At 39.7% G+C, this 16,801-nt stretch overlaps 3 protein-coding genes across 11 annotated transcripts in view; 2 read left to right on the top strand and 1 right to left on the bottom strand.

Annotated features, from left to right (window-relative positions):
* Positions 1 to 1,146, top strand: part of LOC132784544 (cardioacceleratory peptide receptor) — a 67,634-nt gene extending 66,488 nt beyond the window's left edge. For all 3 annotated transcript variants that reach the window (XM_060790227.1, XM_060790226.1, XM_060790225.1), the window contains exon 7: positions 1 to 1,146. In XM_060790227.1, the coding sequence (XP_060646210.1) occupies positions 1 to 235 (235 nt within the window). In that variant the 3' untranslated portion in view covers positions 236 to 1,146.
* A 557-nt stretch (positions 1,147 to 1,703) lies between these two features.
* Positions 1,704 to 3,875, top strand: LOC132784545 (uncharacterized). Of its 2 annotated transcripts, XM_060790229.1 has the most exons (4): positions 1,704 to 1,721; positions 2,252 to 2,862; positions 2,934 to 3,083; positions 3,145 to 3,216. In XM_060790229.1, the coding sequence occupies exons 2-4, from the start codon at positions 2,283 to 2,285 to the stop codon at positions 3,147 to 3,149; spliced, it is 735 nt and encodes a 244-aa protein (XP_060646212.1). In that variant the 5' UTR covers positions 1,704 to 1,721; positions 2,252 to 2,282; the 3' UTR covers positions 3,150 to 3,216. The 2 variants fall into 2 exon arrangements, with proteins under 2 accessions (XP_060646212.1, XP_060646211.1); XM_060790228.1 differs by lacking the exon at positions 1,704 to 1,721 and having other exon boundaries at positions 2,035 to 2,862; positions 2,934 to 3,875.
* Positions 3,876 to 3,945: 70 nt separating this feature from the next.
* Positions 3,946 to 15,636, bottom strand: LOC132784543 (sodium-coupled monocarboxylate transporter 1). 6 transcript variants are annotated; one of them, XM_060790221.1, is made up of 11 exons: positions 15,516 to 15,636; positions 14,321 to 14,913; positions 12,680 to 12,839; positions 7,735 to 7,800; positions 7,626 to 7,677; positions 7,500 to 7,567; positions 7,279 to 7,433; positions 6,963 to 7,212; positions 6,517 to 6,897; positions 6,281 to 6,456; positions 5,912 to 6,211 (listed from the first exon to the last, which is right to left on the bottom strand). In XM_060790221.1, exons 2-11 carry the CDS (start codon positions 14,890 to 14,892, stop codon positions 5,956 to 5,958), a joined length of 2,136 nt encoding a protein of 711 aa, XP_060646204.1. In that variant the 5' UTR covers positions 14,893 to 14,913; positions 15,516 to 15,636; the 3' UTR covers positions 5,912 to 5,955. The 6 variants fall into 6 exon arrangements, with proteins under 6 accessions (XP_060646206.1, XP_060646204.1, XP_060646201.1 ...); XM_060790218.1 differs by having other exon boundaries at positions 5,913 to 6,211; positions 14,321 to 14,896; positions 15,516 to 15,635; XM_060790220.1 differs by lacking the exons at positions 5,912 to 6,211; positions 6,281 to 6,456; positions 6,517 to 6,897; ... (3 more) ...; positions 7,626 to 7,677; positions 7,735 to 7,800 and adding exons at positions 7,873 to 8,226; positions 8,291 to 8,463; positions 8,515 to 8,895; ... (3 more) ...; positions 9,614 to 9,665; positions 9,727 to 9,792 and having other exon boundaries at positions 14,321 to 14,896.
* Between the last annotated feature and the right edge of the window lie 1,165 nt (positions 15,637 to 16,801).

Below are 16,801 nucleotides of genomic sequence, written 5' to 3'. Positions count from 1 at the left end.
TCGTTTTCCGCCCTTTAAGTGGTTCACCTGCTGCTGTAAATCCTATCGCAACAACTCGCAGCAGAATCGCTGTCATACAGTGGGCCGACGCCTGCATAATAGCTGTGATTCCATGCGCACACTGACCACTTCGCTAACGGTATCACGTCGTTCCACCAATAAGACAAACGCCCGTGTGGTCATCTGTGAGCGACCCAATAAGGTGATTACAGTTCCGGCCATGTCGGAGGTATGATAGCTGGCGCATACGACCCGTAAGCGTTCAACGTTTGCGGTCCACGGTCCGACATCGTTCAGTGATGCGGAGTTTCTGTAAGCAAAAAGAAAAATAATACCAGGCAGGTTCATACGAGGCTTAGACAATAAGAGCGACAGTTGTGTATGCATAGCGGAAACTTCATGCAAATTACTATTTACCTATATGTAGATATTCTACGAATTTCAATGCAAGCATCCCCCTCTGCAATCTATAGTATCTTAAGTATTTATGCATTAGACTATAAGTGATACGTATGAATTATTTTTAATAACTCAATGAGTCTTTGTAACGAATGCTGTTTTAGCATCACAACTTTGAGGGGCATAATCAACTAAAAAGTTATTCTGTCAGTTCCTTACGAAATAGTTTATTATACATCTTTATATCCTTTTAAAATTATTTATACACGGAATACTTTAAATTTGAATTCAATTTTGGAATCCTGTGCCAAGTGATGTTAGATCAGCAGTCATCAAATTTTACAACACTCCTACAATTTATCAGACTGATGTTATTTATTTACACGAAATTCAAAATAGTTGCATTTCTTTTAAGCCCAACTAATTGTAAAGCCAACTAAGTATTTATACTCTACTCTATACCTAATCCTAATCGTATCTCTATTCTGTCAACTACTATACATATATACGCATAAGCATCGTTTGTACATAAACATCTCATAGTCATTGTACGTCTGAAGTGCGCAGCGTACAAAAGTTCTCCAAGCATGAAAAACCAAAAGCTATATATACATATATATTATACACCAACTTGTAACTAAAGCATAAGAGTTAATAGAGCATAACGTTTTAGTCAATTCGATTTAAGCTAATATTTATTTCATAATTATGTGCATAAAGCGGGGAGAATACAAAGAATAAAGGTCAATATTGTCAAAAATCTGCGGTCCTTTAAGTATTTTAATTCATTCTGGCACGCGCCACAAATTTCATTCTTTGGTCTCAACGCCTCAGCGCACAATGGGCTCAAGGGCAAGCAGAGAGTGAAGTGAATGAAGAGTGAAGAGTGCCAGGCACATCAAGAGGTAAGAGGACATATGCCACAGCATTTGAGGACAAGGCAGTCCTCAGCTCATTTTCATTCTCACTTCATTTATAATTGTTGTGGCGGGGTGACTGCGGCTCTTGACGTCAACGGGCAAATACCAAAAGTCAACACAGCAAATTGAACGACTTTCTCTGCTGAGAATGTGAGAACATACTCGATATTGTCTTCCAGGCTTTTGCAAACAGCCTTAGGTTATTTTCCTTATGGAATATCATTAGCAAATATTACATAACTGTTGGGACACTTCGTACAAAATAACCTCAAGACTGATTTGACACTTAAATCAAAGTCACTGCTGTTTCTCCTGTACTCAATTGCTTTAATGAGCAGAAAAGCTAATGGACATTCAACAAAGACGAATGTATCAATCAGTACTCATTCTCTATTGTGTGTGGTAAGTACAAAGTTCATTTATTTCTATTTCAAGTTAAAGCTGCTGCAGACAGACCATTCCGTTGGCTGTATAATTTTTGCAATTAGACTTTCGTAATTTGCTTCCAAAGTTCTAATTGAAATGCCATTACCGAGACAAGTTGACAGACAACTGTCACGATTCGAAAATTATGAAGAAAAAAGGGAAAACGAACGTCAACTTTATGACTTTAATATAAACATAAGACACGAGTCGATTTGCTTGAAAGATGTTAAGATATCATTTTCGAGAGAAGATGCGTATAAAAAAACATAAACTTCCTTTCTTATATTTCGATTATTATTATTCGAATCATATCAAAACTTGACTGGCTTTTTCCTTCATAGGCAATTATGTATAAATATATAGGCAAATGAATCAATTCGAAATTTTTGTTATCTTTGTGAAATTGCAACCACACGCCCTCAAACACACATTCACACAGAACCCTAAATTAACATAAAAGTATAACTACATATTTTTTGAACCTATTTCTTTAAATTAATGTGTAGTTCAAGCTCAAAAAAGAAGGCATCAAAAACAATGTTTCCCAACTATTGTTTTAAAAAGCAATCCGATGATTTCGGATATGAAGTACTGTATGTGCCTAAGAAAAACTATAGTCCAGGTGCACGTCAATCGATCCGGCCAATGAACGATTCCAATGTCGGAGCACGATCTCGAGCGCAGCCACAGGTATGTTCAAAGTTGTGCTACGAAGATCTCTTAAGGTTGCAGGCTCTTCGGGAGCAGAACGAACGCGCTGGCCCTAAACCTCATGTGGAGTTCCGTCTGCCCCCAATGGACAAGCAGCGACAATTTGCACATCGTTCAAATGGAGGCTCTACGCTAAACGAGCGAGAAAGGTATCTAAAACAGCAGCAAGAAGAAGATGAAGTGGAATCGCCTCCTTGTGCTTCAGATCCTGCTCGTGACATTCAAGACTCCTGCGCAGATTTCTTTAACATAGTCTACGAGAATGTGCTGGAGGCCGTGAATGTAGCTGTTGAACAAACAGTCGATAAACACTTTGAGGAGTTGCTGTCCAAGGTCAATCAGCTAAAGTCCGAGATGTCAGAGCAAGAAAATCTGCTTAAACAACTCAATACCGATCTATCTACAAGTAAGAAAAGAAAACGATCTTAACATATTTACCTCATTTGAGAGTGTAATGTATTCTTACGACTTCCTTAGAGATTTCCGAATTAAGTGATACGAGTCTCAATCAATTCAAATTCATTGCACAAATGCTTATTGACAGCCAGACAATTCACTATAGGGCCATGAATCAGCAGCGCCTGTTGAAGCAGCAAAAGAAAGATGAGCAAGATGCGCAGACGAGAAGTATTAGCTCAGACCGCTCACAACATACGGCAAATGCTTACTGTCACTGTCATGTTTCCAGTGTAAAATCGATGCAGCAAGATCATCAACAACAACAAATGCCAAGACAACAGCATCAGCTTTGGCAACAGCAAGATCGGAATCCATTTGACTATATTCAAGTGCCCTGTACAAACTGTCATAGGGTATATCCGAAACAAGATCGCCCTGTTTTACGACGAACGCGCAAGGGAACAGCCAGCATGCCAAATTTGCATCAAGCTTCAACAGCAACTTCCGCTTCCTCCAACACCAACAGCAATAAGATGAAGCACACTAAACATTCGTCCACGTCAAGTAATTGGAGTCAATTTGGCACTCGGCGTGTGGCCAACACAAACGCACCTCCCGCCAGCTCCACTTTAAAGAAATGCCGTTGTCATTATCATTCACCCGCCCCGACGCAAGGCATTAACTATGTGCTGAGTAATAATTCTTCGCTGGGTCGCAAATTGCGAACGCTTGGCAAAACATTGCCCAGTAGGGAAGATGAGCGAACGCACTCCTGATCCTCTTGATAAATTCAGATTTAAACATTGTCCTCATTGAGTTATGATAGTCAATTTTCGTCCTTTGAAATGTATGTTCATATATACCCTTTGGATTACAATTGACAATCACAACACTATGTCGACAAAGTGTTTTAAGTATGACAAAATTATTATGATTTTATAAATTGAATGTTGTACAAATTTATTATTATATTTAATTAAAGAGTACAAAAGCCTCTGTTTACATTTTCCCCTCAACCTTTAAAACTGGCCAGTGTAAAACATGTTAGACAAAATTACACAGAAATATTTAAATAAATTATTTCCATATTATTGTGCCTAGATAAAGTATTTTTAAATTCTCCATTCATTATACTAATAAATGCATTAAAGAACAATAGAATCAATTTGTGAAGAATGAAAGGTTTAAAGTTTGAAAGGCTTAAATGCCTTGTAATATTTTTTCGACCTTAGTGTGACTGTTCAACTTCTACAAATGGTCGCTGTTTCATAGGTACTGCATCGTATTCCTTGTTCTTTCGGAAGCGACGTTGAAGAAATGGTGCCAGAAGCTCAATATCAACCGAATTCACATCCTGACGACCAAAGACAAATGTGGCCAGGTTTGACAATATAATATTCAAAGCGGCGCCAGTCATCGTATACAACAGGAATGACATGTGGTAAATCGAAGTGCCGCTGTGAGGCTCACTATAAATTAAAAAATACAAAATCAATATCCAAAATTTGTTATAACAAATCAATTACTCACTATTCAGCAGTAGAATTGAGGTAACGATTCACATCGAATTCATAGTCGCAATGCTCAACAGAAACTGGCAGCTTCGTGTGACGGAAAGTGCCAGTAACATTGGCAATCTGTGCATTGACTGCAATCCAAGCCATGATGCTAAACGATATTATGCTGCTGAAAAACATACTCTGAAAATACAATAAGTCTTACCACTCAAGATCATAGCAATAGACAAATATTTTTTCGTTACCTTTTCGCCCACCCAAGGCATCAGCATGCCCACGGTAAAGATGCCCAACATGGGTCCATACAAGCTCGATTGAAGCGTTGCTGACAGCTGCAGCACCATGCCCAAATGCTCGACCACATACACCATAAATATGGAACTAATACCAAATACGACCACAACAAGACGCATCGTCAAGGCGACTGTGCGCTCCGTCATAGGCTTATTCTTCATGCGTGGCTTCACAAAGTCCTCCATAATAACGGCAGCCAAAGAATTGAGTAATGTCGAAAGTGAGCTAAGTGCAGCACTGAAGACAGCGGATACAAAGAGACCTGGCAGGCCGGGCACAACTCCCAACACTCGCATTACCAATAAGGGAACCAACTGATCACGACGTCCGGCCAACTAAATAAGGGAAATTCACTACAATTAAATCCAAAAAATATTCTACTATATTCATACTCACGCCAGTGCTCATTGGATCACAGTCGTAGTAGGTGGCATAGCATACAAGACCCACATAAACACACCCCATATAAAGAAGGGTCAGACCAATGCTAAAAATGAAAAGCGTATGTTTGATTTCCTTCAGCGATGGCAAGGACATGAAACGCTGAATGGTTGCCTGATTAATGGAAGTATTCTGCAGCTTAAAGAATGTGCCGCCCACAAACACTGAAAAGACACTCAGGCGCACTGTGGGATCCAGAGTCCATCTGAGTAAAGAATTAAAAAAGTACTTTAGGTATTATTCAATTAATAAATTATGATCTTTAGTTTACTAACTCAGGTGTATTGAGACGACCGCCATCCGAATTCCGCTGCCAAACAACATCAATGCCACCCAGATCCATTGTTCCCTTGACCATAATAACTATCAGAGAGCCATACATAATAGCACTTTGCACAACATCCGTCCAGACTACTCCCTTGATACCACCGACCGTGGTGTAAAAAGTACAGATGATAATCACAATCGGCGTAATGGTGTGAACACCAATTCCGCTGACCTGATTAAAGGTCAGAGCTGGCACATAAACGGCAATCGGCAGCCAGATGATCTGCAATTACAATAACATATTTAGCGTCTACTATTGCTATATTACAAGTAGTTTAACTTACCGCCTTGAGGACGAAGAGGGAGGCACCAAATAAACGCATACGCCGACTGAAACGTCTCTCAAAGTACTGAAAGAGTGAGTGTGTATAAGTATCGGTGTCGCAAATTCAAAAGTGTTTACAAATTACCAAAATAATGGATGCGATGTTGGTGTTAGTTGCAGAACTAAAAGTTAAAATAAAACTACAGCCATTACTTTGGAATAAAGTTATTTTATTTGCCAGAAATGAATAAAGAATTTATTCCGCCGTGTTTATCGACTCTTGCAAGTTGAAGAGTTCTTTGTCATCCTTGCTGGATACACTTTCATAACTTCCATACCAATACTTGTGCAAAACGGGCGCAACAAGCTCCTTATCCACTTTACGCACATCCTGTTTGCCAAAGTAGAGTGTAGCCAAAAGCGAGCAGAGTATCGTTCCCATGGCACCAATGCAAGTATACCACAGGAAGGATACTTCGTGCAAGCTGAAGCTTTTCGAATGTGTCGTCGCTCTATAGAAAAGAATAATAGATTACTGCCTGTAATATGTACAGCATCCTCGTATTGGAGCAACAACTTACGAGCTGCTTGTGCTGGTGGCATTCCAATTGGCCGCCAACTCGAAACTATAGTCACAATCCTCGACAGAAACCGGCTTGGTGGGAAAGGTCAACTGGCCGGTGGCCAAGGCAATCTGAGCACGTACCACAATATAGGAAACGAAGCTTGCGGCCAACGAAATGCCAGTTAGTAAACTCTGAAATGAAATTAATTTGGTTTAAGAAAAGACAGCAAGAAGACATCTCTTGCGACAAACCTCTGTTTTGACAGTAGGTATTAGCATGCCAATAGAGAAGGCACCCAGCAGTGGACCACAGGTAATGGCAGCCACTGTGGAAGAGAGCTGCATTACCATACCCAATTTCTGTACTATTGGCACACTGGCCATCGAGATGAGGCCAAAGACAATGACTACTGCTCTCAGCACATAGGCAGTCTGGCGTTCGGTTAGAGGACGACTGCGATATGGCTCAATAAAGTCCTTGAGTACGACGGCGGAAAGTGAGTTAAGTGCTGTGGAGAGAGAACTGAGTGCAGCACTAAAGACTCCAGCCACAAAGAGACCCACAACGCCAGGTATGACGCCAGCACTTTGCATCACATACAATGGTATAACCTGGTCCTTGGCGCGTGCCAACTGGAACATAGAAAAAGAAATGGTATGTTAAAAGTATACATTTTAATATAAATTTTGCCACTCACGCCCGTTGAGATGGGATCGCAGTGATAATATTCAGCAAAGGCGAGCATGCCAATGTAAATACACATAGCCATGACAATTATAAAACCTGTGAGAGCTATTATCAACGTCTGTTTCACTGCCTTAATGTTGGGCAAGGTCATGAAACGCTGCACCGCTGCTTGGTTAATGCAATTAGCCTGAGTTTTAAAGAAGGCGCCACCAATAAATAGGGCAAGAACGCCCATTCTTACAGTAGGATCGAACGTCATGCTGTGAAGCATTCATACATAACAATACCGTATATATACCATATAATCAAAATCTACTGGAACTTACTCAGGACCCACCAAGCGATCGTATTGGCGATTACGTTCCAAGACCACTGATAAGCCACCCAAGTCATAGGTACCTTTGACTATCACAAAAGCCATGGCGCCCACCATCACAACTCCTTGAATGACATCTGTCCAGACAACGCCCTTAATGCCACCCTTTTAAAATATTTAAGCAAATATATTAATAATACAATTCTAAAAATAAAGAATAATACAGCTTACAATACTGGTGTAAAGGATGCATATCAAGCTGGTTAGCGGAACGATTGTATGAACGCTAAAGCCAGAAACTTAAAAAAAAAGTTCAAATTATTTTATCTACGTCGCACAAAATATTTGAAAGCTCACCTTGATTCAAAGTCAATGCTGGCACATAAATGCAAATAGGCTGCCAAAGAATCTGTCAAATACAATTAATTACAAACAAAATAATAAAAAAAATTTTATTTATACTTACATTCATTATTACAAATAAACATGATCCAAAGATGCGCACTCGGCGATCGAAACGTCTCTCAAAGTACTGAAACACAAAACGCATTATTTATAATTGCTTAAAGTAAGACAAAGAATAACAGAAAAGTCAGCAAAAAAATTATGTAGTGTAAATCCCATTTTACAAACAAAAATCAATCAACATTTTATTGTATATGTATGTATTCTAAACTTATTAAGTATTTCATTAGAAAACTACTCCGAACTCTCAGCCACTTTTTTAGCCTCAGTTTTAGTCTTAAGGCTAAATAGTTCTTGCAAGCCGATTGCCTGATAATTTTGCTTAGGCAAAAAGCGTCGCATGCAGGGTGTAATTAAAGCAGGATCTAACTGCGAGACATCCTGCCAGCCAAAAACTAAGCTGGCCAACAAGGCAACCACAGTGCATAGAACACCACCCAGTGCAGTGTACCAGAAAAACGATAAATGATATATATTACGCTCCGGGGAAGGACTGTAGTGAAATGAAGAGAAAAAAACAATTTTTAGTTGGATTCCTTATATCGTCTTATACATACGTGTAGTTGTGTATGGTCTCCCAAGCAGTGGCGTAATCAAAAGTATAATTGCAGCCAGTAACCGAGACAGGCATCTTTGGATATCGTATCTCGCCGCTCATTTGTGCCAGCTGTGACTTCAAGCAAATCCAAGCCAGTGTAATAAATGACACACAACTGCCGGTAAGAACGCTCTGTAAAAAATTTAAATTTGTACAGCAGAAATTTCAAAGATTGAATTATACCTTTGCATTAATCCAAGGTAGGCAAACACCTATGGCGTATATTCCCAATAGAGGACCCATCGACACAGCTGAAGTCGTGGTGGCCAATTGCAGAACCATGCCCAGCTTTTCTACAATGTTTACTAAGCCCATGCAGGAAAAGCCAAAGAAAACCACAATGGCACGAAGCAATATTGCTATTTGCCGCTCAGTAAGCGGCTTCTTAAGCAACGGTCGTATCATATCCTGTGAGATGACGCACGCCAATGAGTTGAGTCCTGTGGAAAGTGAGCTCAGTGCAGCACTAAATACGCCAGAGACAAAAAGTCCTGGCAGACCAGGAATCGATCCTAATGTGCGCATCATTAGCAGCGATGGCAATTGATCGCTGGCCTTGGCAAGCTTAGAAAATAAACATTAATATCATTATTGGATTGACATTTTCTGTTCCTACCTTGGTGCTAATTGGATCACAATCATGGTATACCGCATAAGATACTAGACCCATATAACAGCAACAGCTTAAGAGAAATATAAGCAGAACTGTGAATATAAACATGGTCCACTTGGCATGTCGATAGCTGGGCAGTGATAGAAATCGTTGAATGGACACTTGATTAACATCTGACGATTGAATCTTATGCAATGTACCACCGACAATGACAGATAGCATAGACAAACGCACCGTTGGATCCCAAGTCCACCTGTGGAAGCAATAAAGTTGTGCAATTAATCAGTCAGACAGAGAAAGCAAGAGCGTTGACGGCTTACTCAGGTGCATTAAGACGCCCACTCTCTTGATTGCGTTGCAACACCACAGAGAGACCACCAACGTCGTAGGTGCCTTTAATACACACTGTCAAAATAGAACCGTACATGACAAAACTCTGTACAACATCTGTCCAAATGACCGCCTTCAGACCGCCCTGGCAATGGCAAGCAAATGTGTTTTGTACTCATAGTCCATTCACTCAGCAATTTAATTAAATCTTACCACACACGTGTAGAAGGTGCAGATAATACACACAATGGGCGTAATAACATGGATGCTTGTGCCAGTCACTGCAAAGCACAATGTAGTGCACAATGTGTCTATGGAAATTCGAATGTCAAAGCTTACCTTGATTGTAGGTGAGTGCCGGCACATACATGGCCACTGGCAGCCAGAGCAGCTAAGGACATACAAGACATTCAGTTGCAGATTTTAAAAGATTTCTGAGTGTTTATGCTTACCATGCTGATAATAAACAAAACGGATCCAAAGTTGCGTATGCTGGAATCATAGCGCCGTTCAAAGTACTAAATACAATAAAAATCGTTAGCTTAAAGAAAACAGTTTCAAATTTATGAATGAATTGTGTAAAATGCAAACTTAATGTCGCTGGTGCATCCTTAAATGAAGTGTACATTCTGAAATAAGGCAATATTCACAAGGTATATTGTTGCTTGTTAGTGACAGGCCTAAATAAAAATAAAATAAAAAAAAATAGAGCTCCATTAGTCAGGCTGTTAGTTACAAAATGCAGTTAAACACGGCGTATACGTAATCAATTTGTTTATTTCAGGGTACAATTTAAGATTTCTCGTTGCCTGGCTTTAGAACAGTGTCATCGAGTTGTACGCTGGCATAATTAATTTTATAGAAGCCTCGTACACAAGGCGCCAATAGCTCCACATCGATGTCCTCAAGTTCACGGAACCCAAATACGAAACCCGAAAGATACGCACAGATGATGCCCACAAAGGTGGAAAAGAGTGTGTAACACATGAATGACACATAATAGATTTGCTTAATGAAACCCATAGAACTGAGAGAAAAGAAACCTAATTATTAGCTACTTAGATATTTAGTAGGCCAATTTGTATTCCTTACTCTGGCTCTGCGGCTGTGACATTTGCAGGCGTGACCAAAGGCTGTTCGAACTGATACTGACAGCCCTCGACGGTCGTTGGTTTGCTTTCATAGTGCAACTCGCCGCTATTCATTGCCATTTGGGCATTTAGACAGAGCCACGTCATAAAGATGAAGGAACAAAGGGCACCGAAAAGCGCACTCTAAAAGCAGCAAAGCCATAGATTAGTCACAATTTGCATGGAAAAACCATTTGCAAAACTGAAATACAAACTTTTGTATTAAGACGGGGGCACAACAGGCCCACAACAAACAAAGCCATCAACGGCCCTTGGGCCAAGGAGCTCAGAGTCATGGACAACTGCATGACATGTGTGCCCATACGTTCGACCACGAAGACCAAGGCAACACTTGCTGTTCCAATAATGACCGTACAGAGGCGCATAGTTATCGCAGTTAGACGTTCACTCATTGGTTTCCTGTACAACGGTTTAATGTAATCCTCCAGAAAGACGGCAGCCAGTGAGTTGAGCCCAGTGGACAATGAACTAAGTGCTGCACTAAACACACCGGCCACAAACATGCCCGATAGCCCTGGAATAGAACTCAGCGTATCCATCACAAGCAATGGCACCAACTGATCCTTGGCCTTAGCCAACTGCAAGACACACGCATATTAGTCATAAGTTCCGTGTGGGCAAAAGCGATACGCGTCACATGCCTTTGTTGTCAACGGATCACAGTCATAGTAGGTGGCAAAGAGCAGAACACCATTATACATACAAATGGCTGTTAATGCAATTAGACCTAAGATAAATAACAGCGAGGCTTGCTTCATTTCCTTAAGCCCAGGCAGTGACATATAGCGTTGTGTGATAATTTGATTGCAGCCCAAATTATATGTGGAATGCACCGTATAGCCGACAAATACAGCAAACGCGGACATGCGTACCCTCGGATCGAGTGTGAATCTATTTGAAAGTACACATATTTATGACCTTCAATTTCAGCATTGTGTGTTGAGCGACACCTACTCGGGCCATTCGAGACGTCCACTGTCGAGATTGCGTTGTATGACCACACCCAGGCCGCCCACATTCATGGTCCCCTTAATGACGACAAAGAATATGGCGCCCACCATAATTATGGTTTGAATGACATCCGTCCAGACGACAGCCTTCAAACCGCCAACCGTGGTGTAAAATATGCAGACAATGCAAACCACAGGCGTGATAATATGTACATTTATGCCAGTCACTGTAAATTAACGAACTCAGCTTCGAGATCAGAAAAATGTTGAGTACTTACCTTGGTTGAAGGCCAATGCTGGCACATAAATCACTATGGGCAGCCAGATCAACTATTAGAGTAAATTTGTAATTGGTTAATATTCGAACAATTTAAAATAATACTTGGTTGAATCAATTAAAACTTACTGTGGTTATGGTAAAAAGTGCTGAGGCCACAACACGGACGGTTTTGTTAAAGCGCAGCTCAAAGTACTGGAAATATTTTTTTTTTGGTTTTGTTGTGTTTTGTTCTCTGTTGTTGTCGCTTTTCATTTGATATTCACATAAACAATAGACACGAACGAACGAACGCACGCAAACATATATAGCCTGACAACGTGGCGCATACATAATCGAATATTACCCATACGCCATGTAAGCCAAACATGGTAGCTAGCTTATGAGCAACGAACAAATTTCCGTCTGCACAGCCAAAACAATTGGCTGGTGCTCTGTCTCTATCTCTATGTAGTAGACGAAGCTCTTATTTGGAATTTCGGGCAAAACGCACGCAAATATTTCACATAAAACAACAACTCGAGTGGGGAAAACAATGCTTTCGCTTTTCACATTTGGTTTTGGTTTTTGGTTTTCCTGGTGCGAGTAATTCTGCTACATGACAGGCAAATAACTTGTACACATATTTGTCTAGTGTCTGGTCTATGCTTTTGTTTTCCAAAAACCGATTCGATGCGTCTATTTTTATTTTACATACATAACTGCAAGTAGAGCTCTGTCCAGATATTACGACCGAGCGTGATTCTCGCTGCGATTTAAATAACGACATCATAAATATGCCATTGCAGTATGAGATAACGCAGTCTTTCGACTTTCGACTTACACATTAGCATGCACGAATAAATCACAATTTACAATACAATTTACAGACAACAGCCAGGCCTAAAGAAGTTAAATGTGTAACAATTGTTATTGTGCAATTCATGCTATAAAATATTTTTCAATCTAAAGGGAAATAAAGTGCGCACTCATATACACACACACACACAAAGACAGAAATACTGAAATCAGACAACGTTCAGCTTACCTCATAGCTGGATGTCAACTGCAGATTGCAGAAAACGGGCAAAAAGATGTACCACGATATCAATCCTGATATGGCCAGCGTGATGAGTATGAATGCATATTGGGTACCGTAGACGTAGATCTCCGTTGATGTGCCCAGCAAAGAAATGCCCGAAACAAAACTGAAAACAGAGATTTGTCATAAAAACATTTAAGTGATTGAGCAATAAAATTTAATAAAGTTTTGAAAGCAGTTTCCACATTTAAGAGCGTAATCATAATTCAAGTCTGATGGTAAATGTCACAACAATCATTTCAATTTAGCCTCTAAACAAATGCATTGCCTCCAACCGAAACTAAAGTGAAATAAAAGTTTATTTTTTTTTTTTGCTCGCAGACCAAAACACCATTAAAAGTTGATAACGAGTGGCGTTGAAGTATGCAGATGCAAGCACGGGACCTATTTAATAAATCGAGAGAGAGAGAGAGAAAGAACGAAAAACATAATGGAACATCTCAAAAGAATCTGGGAAAAAAATGCTGGCATGTAATTGTAATTCAGAGCACGTCGCCAGAATTTGTTGCAGAAAGCAAAACGACTACAAACAGAATGCCATAACAATAAAAGACGCACAAAACAATTGTCAGGCAAGGCAAATGACCAAAAGCAGGACAGGAGAATCACAAGCATTCCTATTGCCAGTCATTAATGCGGTGACAATACGCCCGGGACAAAGCAGAACACAGCGGCAAAAGGTGCTTGACCAAACGTGTCAAATGGAATGGCCCCAGGACCAAGGTCGAGCCAAAACAAAAAAGTAATTTGGCAAATTATTTGAGTTTGCGGCTGCCGTAAGTTTAAATAACTTCAATCAGGCTTAGTTTGAGGGTCCGGCTTTGCAACGAAACGAGCTGCTAAATTGTATTTATGCGTCAGATTCTCTTGTATTTACCGGCAAAAGTTCCGCAAGTTTTCGAGTCATATCAAAGAGCATTATCTGCATAATCATCAGCCATAATAAACTTGACCCTGACACTGAATATTTTATCGTACTATCTACTTCGAACGACTGCTTTCTGTATTCCTCGGCAAGTTTAAATACAATTCTATTGTTTGGCCTCACAAAACAACGGTGCACGGTCCAGACAACGCAGCGGAGCGCTGGGTTGGCATTTTGTCTACGATTTCGCTGGATCACGCATACGCACGGTTAAACGCGAGCCCCTTGAAGCAAATGATGTGAAATTAGGCGCATATTTTTGATTGATTTGCAGAAAAACGGCCCCAAAAATATTGACTAAGCAGTCAGACGTACAAAGGACCAAAGCATATAAATCGAAAATTTCAAATGTATTTATCTTTAAATATAAAAAAGTAGTAGCCACTTGCGATTTCATTAACAATGTTCTTTAAGTTCTATGCTATAAAAACTAATTTAATGCAACTCAAATTGGCTGAAAATAAATGGGCCAAGTTCGTGCAGAATTCAATTTGTAAATATAATTACAAAACTGCCCGAACAGGCCGCATATCACTCGTACCCATCTTGCGCCTCATTCGACCAATTAAATGTGTCTCGTATATCCTGTTGTGCCCAGAGTGGCAAACCACCCAGCACATTTACATAGAGCAGCTGTAACTGTGTCTGCGGTTGTAACTCACCTAGCCACCAGTGACAGCGCGACCGGAAACACTTTCATTTTCCGTCCACCAACCAAGTAATCCAATGCTTCCGAACCGCGACGCTCCTCGTTGCCAGCAGCGCCAGCGCCATCGCCATCCTTCTCATCGGTGGGCACTTGGCCCTTTTCCTTTTTCTGTTTCTTTTCGATGAATCCGAAATAGAAGCCAATTACGGCACAGACCACCAACATGGCAATGAAAACAATATAATCAACAATTCCAAAATGTTGCAGAGCTGTGCTTAAATCGCTCACGCTGAGCTTCTCAGTGCCTATTGCTGCTGTTGCTGTTGTTGTAGCTGCTGTGGTTGCTGCTGATGCTAGCTCTGCAGTAGTTGCTGCTGTTGTTGCTGCTGCTGTCGTTGGCATCGTGGTTAGTGAGGCAGTACTGGCGATGCTGTGGGAACTACTTGGTGGCTTTGGTGTTGATGTTGTGCTGCTAATTATGAACTGGACTGTCTGAGTAATCGCCTTGGCCACCGTTGACGTTGAATACGTCGACGGCAATGGATCCATTGTCGTCGTTCCCGCTTCCTTAATTGTCGTCGACATAATTCTGTAGACCGCAAGTTGCTTTAATGTGTTTATTTTTATTGACTTCCTGTCGTGTTGTCGTCGTGCACTTTCAGCATACAGCTTTGATTACTTTTGTATTAGTTTAGCCGCAAAAACACGCACACACTCACAATCAAGCATAGACGAAACTACAAATGTTGCAAGTTTCTTCGATTTTTCATTAAGTTCTTGTCACTAGTTCGCTGTGTATCCTAATGACAACCACTTGCAACTTTCCTCATCTGCTTCAAGATAATACTTTCTTTGTTGAATTTAATATGCTGAATGTGTCATGGTTTTCAAAACAAAGCTTTATTATTAAAGTAAACTAAGTTGGTTAAAATTAAGCTATTTCTTTTAAGCACATTCAAACAAAGACACAATTCTTACAAAACTTAGATTCAAAGCTGTTATCTTTAAACGCATTCACACTTTTAATTTACTGTATTTAATAAATAGCTTTGTATAGTTTATGGTTCACAAAGGCTAATTAATATTTCATCACACATTTACGGCGATAAAAGATTTTTTTTTTGTTTCAACAAATTGCGAGCAAACAACACGACACACGACGGATAATGTAATATTATTTGTTCTTTTTTGTTAAAAAAAAAACTCACAATTAATCCTTAATCGGAAGGATAGCAATCGCAATTAATTAAGTTTTCTCTTTTAGGATGGACCTTACTCCGATGACACATGCGAAACGTACAGCCCGCAACAAGTAACTGAACTTAAAACCGACACGGACAGAGCGTCTTCAATGCTGTTGAGATGAGCATCGCTTATCAGAGACGATCTCATAATTCATGTAAATCGTATAAGCACGCCAGACTTTGTGTGGGTGTGGGCATTATCACTAGATTTAGCTTGAGTATTCACATTGGATAGATAAATTCATACCCCCAAACGGCTCTAGGCACCAGTTTTGTGGGTAAGTCCGTGCAATGCCATTAAATTTATTTAGAGTAAGTCGTCGACTTCTAGATTTTATTATATGGATTTAGGTTTTTTCCTACCTCGCATTTTACAAGCCAACTTCAGACAGGTATTCTGTTGCAAGTTATGATTGCGTGATGAATTGGATTTAACTGATACTTGCGAGTAGCTACTGGTTTTCTTAATATTAAGCAACATATGAATAATAGGTTCTGAGTGAACCTAACTTTTCATTCATGAAGAGACAAATTTTCACTAATGCTTCTTCATTTCACTATTGTCAGACAAATAGTTTTTCGTTTTTTTTTTTTAATTTTGTTGTCGTTTGTTGCACAGTGCTATGACAAGTTCGGGCCTTCAAATATTAAATGAGTATTGGCTTTATCTCCTTAAAAAGGATTATGCGTGAATGGCACACGTACACTAAAAAATTATTGCTAAATTTACGAGCGTTGTATTTTGCCTAATCTCACATCAAAATATTTTTAGTGTAGGAAAAGTTTTCGGTACCAAAATAGAATATTACATAAAAAAAACACACAAAAACACTGTGCTCTCTGATCTCAATTGCAAATAATGTCTGGCAGCTTAAATATTTATACTATCAAGATAGAGATAGAGAGTCATAGTTGTTACTTCTGTGCACAATTGTTGCTTCATTGTCGTTCTCGGTGCATTGCAATGTGTTGCTTTATTGAGATCAACTAATGAACTAATGCACATTAATAGTCATACAATGGCACAGAATACACTCACAGTCCTGAATGCATATGAATTGTGTATCAATTTAGGCTAGAAATACATAATGACCATTATAAATAGTTAAATGTGCAACAAAAAAACATTGTGCAATTAATAAACCGAAACATATTTATTTAGTTAACTATTTATGGTAACTAATTGCTTTTTGATTGCACAGATTGTGAAAACAAGAACGTTTTGTAATCATTATTGGCATAAGCAGTAA

The sequence above is a fragment of the Drosophila nasuta genome, chromosome 2R (genome assembly GCF_023558535.2).
Source record: "Drosophila nasuta strain 15112-1781.00 chromosome 2R, ASM2355853v1, whole genome shotgun sequence".
NCBI classification, from domain to species: domain Eukaryota; kingdom Metazoa; phylum Arthropoda; class Insecta; order Diptera; family Drosophilidae; genus Drosophila; species Drosophila nasuta.
The sequence above is the reverse complement of the archived record's forward strand: the minus strand, read 5'-3'. Positions and strand labels throughout refer to the sequence as shown.

Bases quoted from the DNA above. Each gene is read 5' to 3' on its own strand.
- LOC132784545 (XM_060790228.1), top strand. From the start codon at position 2,244: ATGTGTAGTTCAAGCTCAAAAAAGAAGGCATCAAAAACAATGTTTCCC. The intron at 2,863-2,933 runs GTAAGAAAAGAA...CGACTTCCTTAG, and splicing joins CAATACCGATCTATCTACAA to AGATTTCCGAATTAAGTGAT.
- LOC132784543 (XM_060790221.1), bottom strand. From the start codon at position 14,892: ATGTCGACGACAATTAAGGAAGCGGGAACGACGACAATGGATCCATTG. The intron at 7,678-7,734 runs GTAAGTATAAAT...TGTATTTGACAG, and splicing joins GTTTATTTGTAATAATGAAT to ATTCTTTGGCAGCCTATTTG. The intron at 6,212-6,280 runs GTAAGTTGTTGC...TCTTTTCTATAG, and splicing joins GCCACCAGCACAAGCAGCTC to AGCGACGACACATTCGAAAA.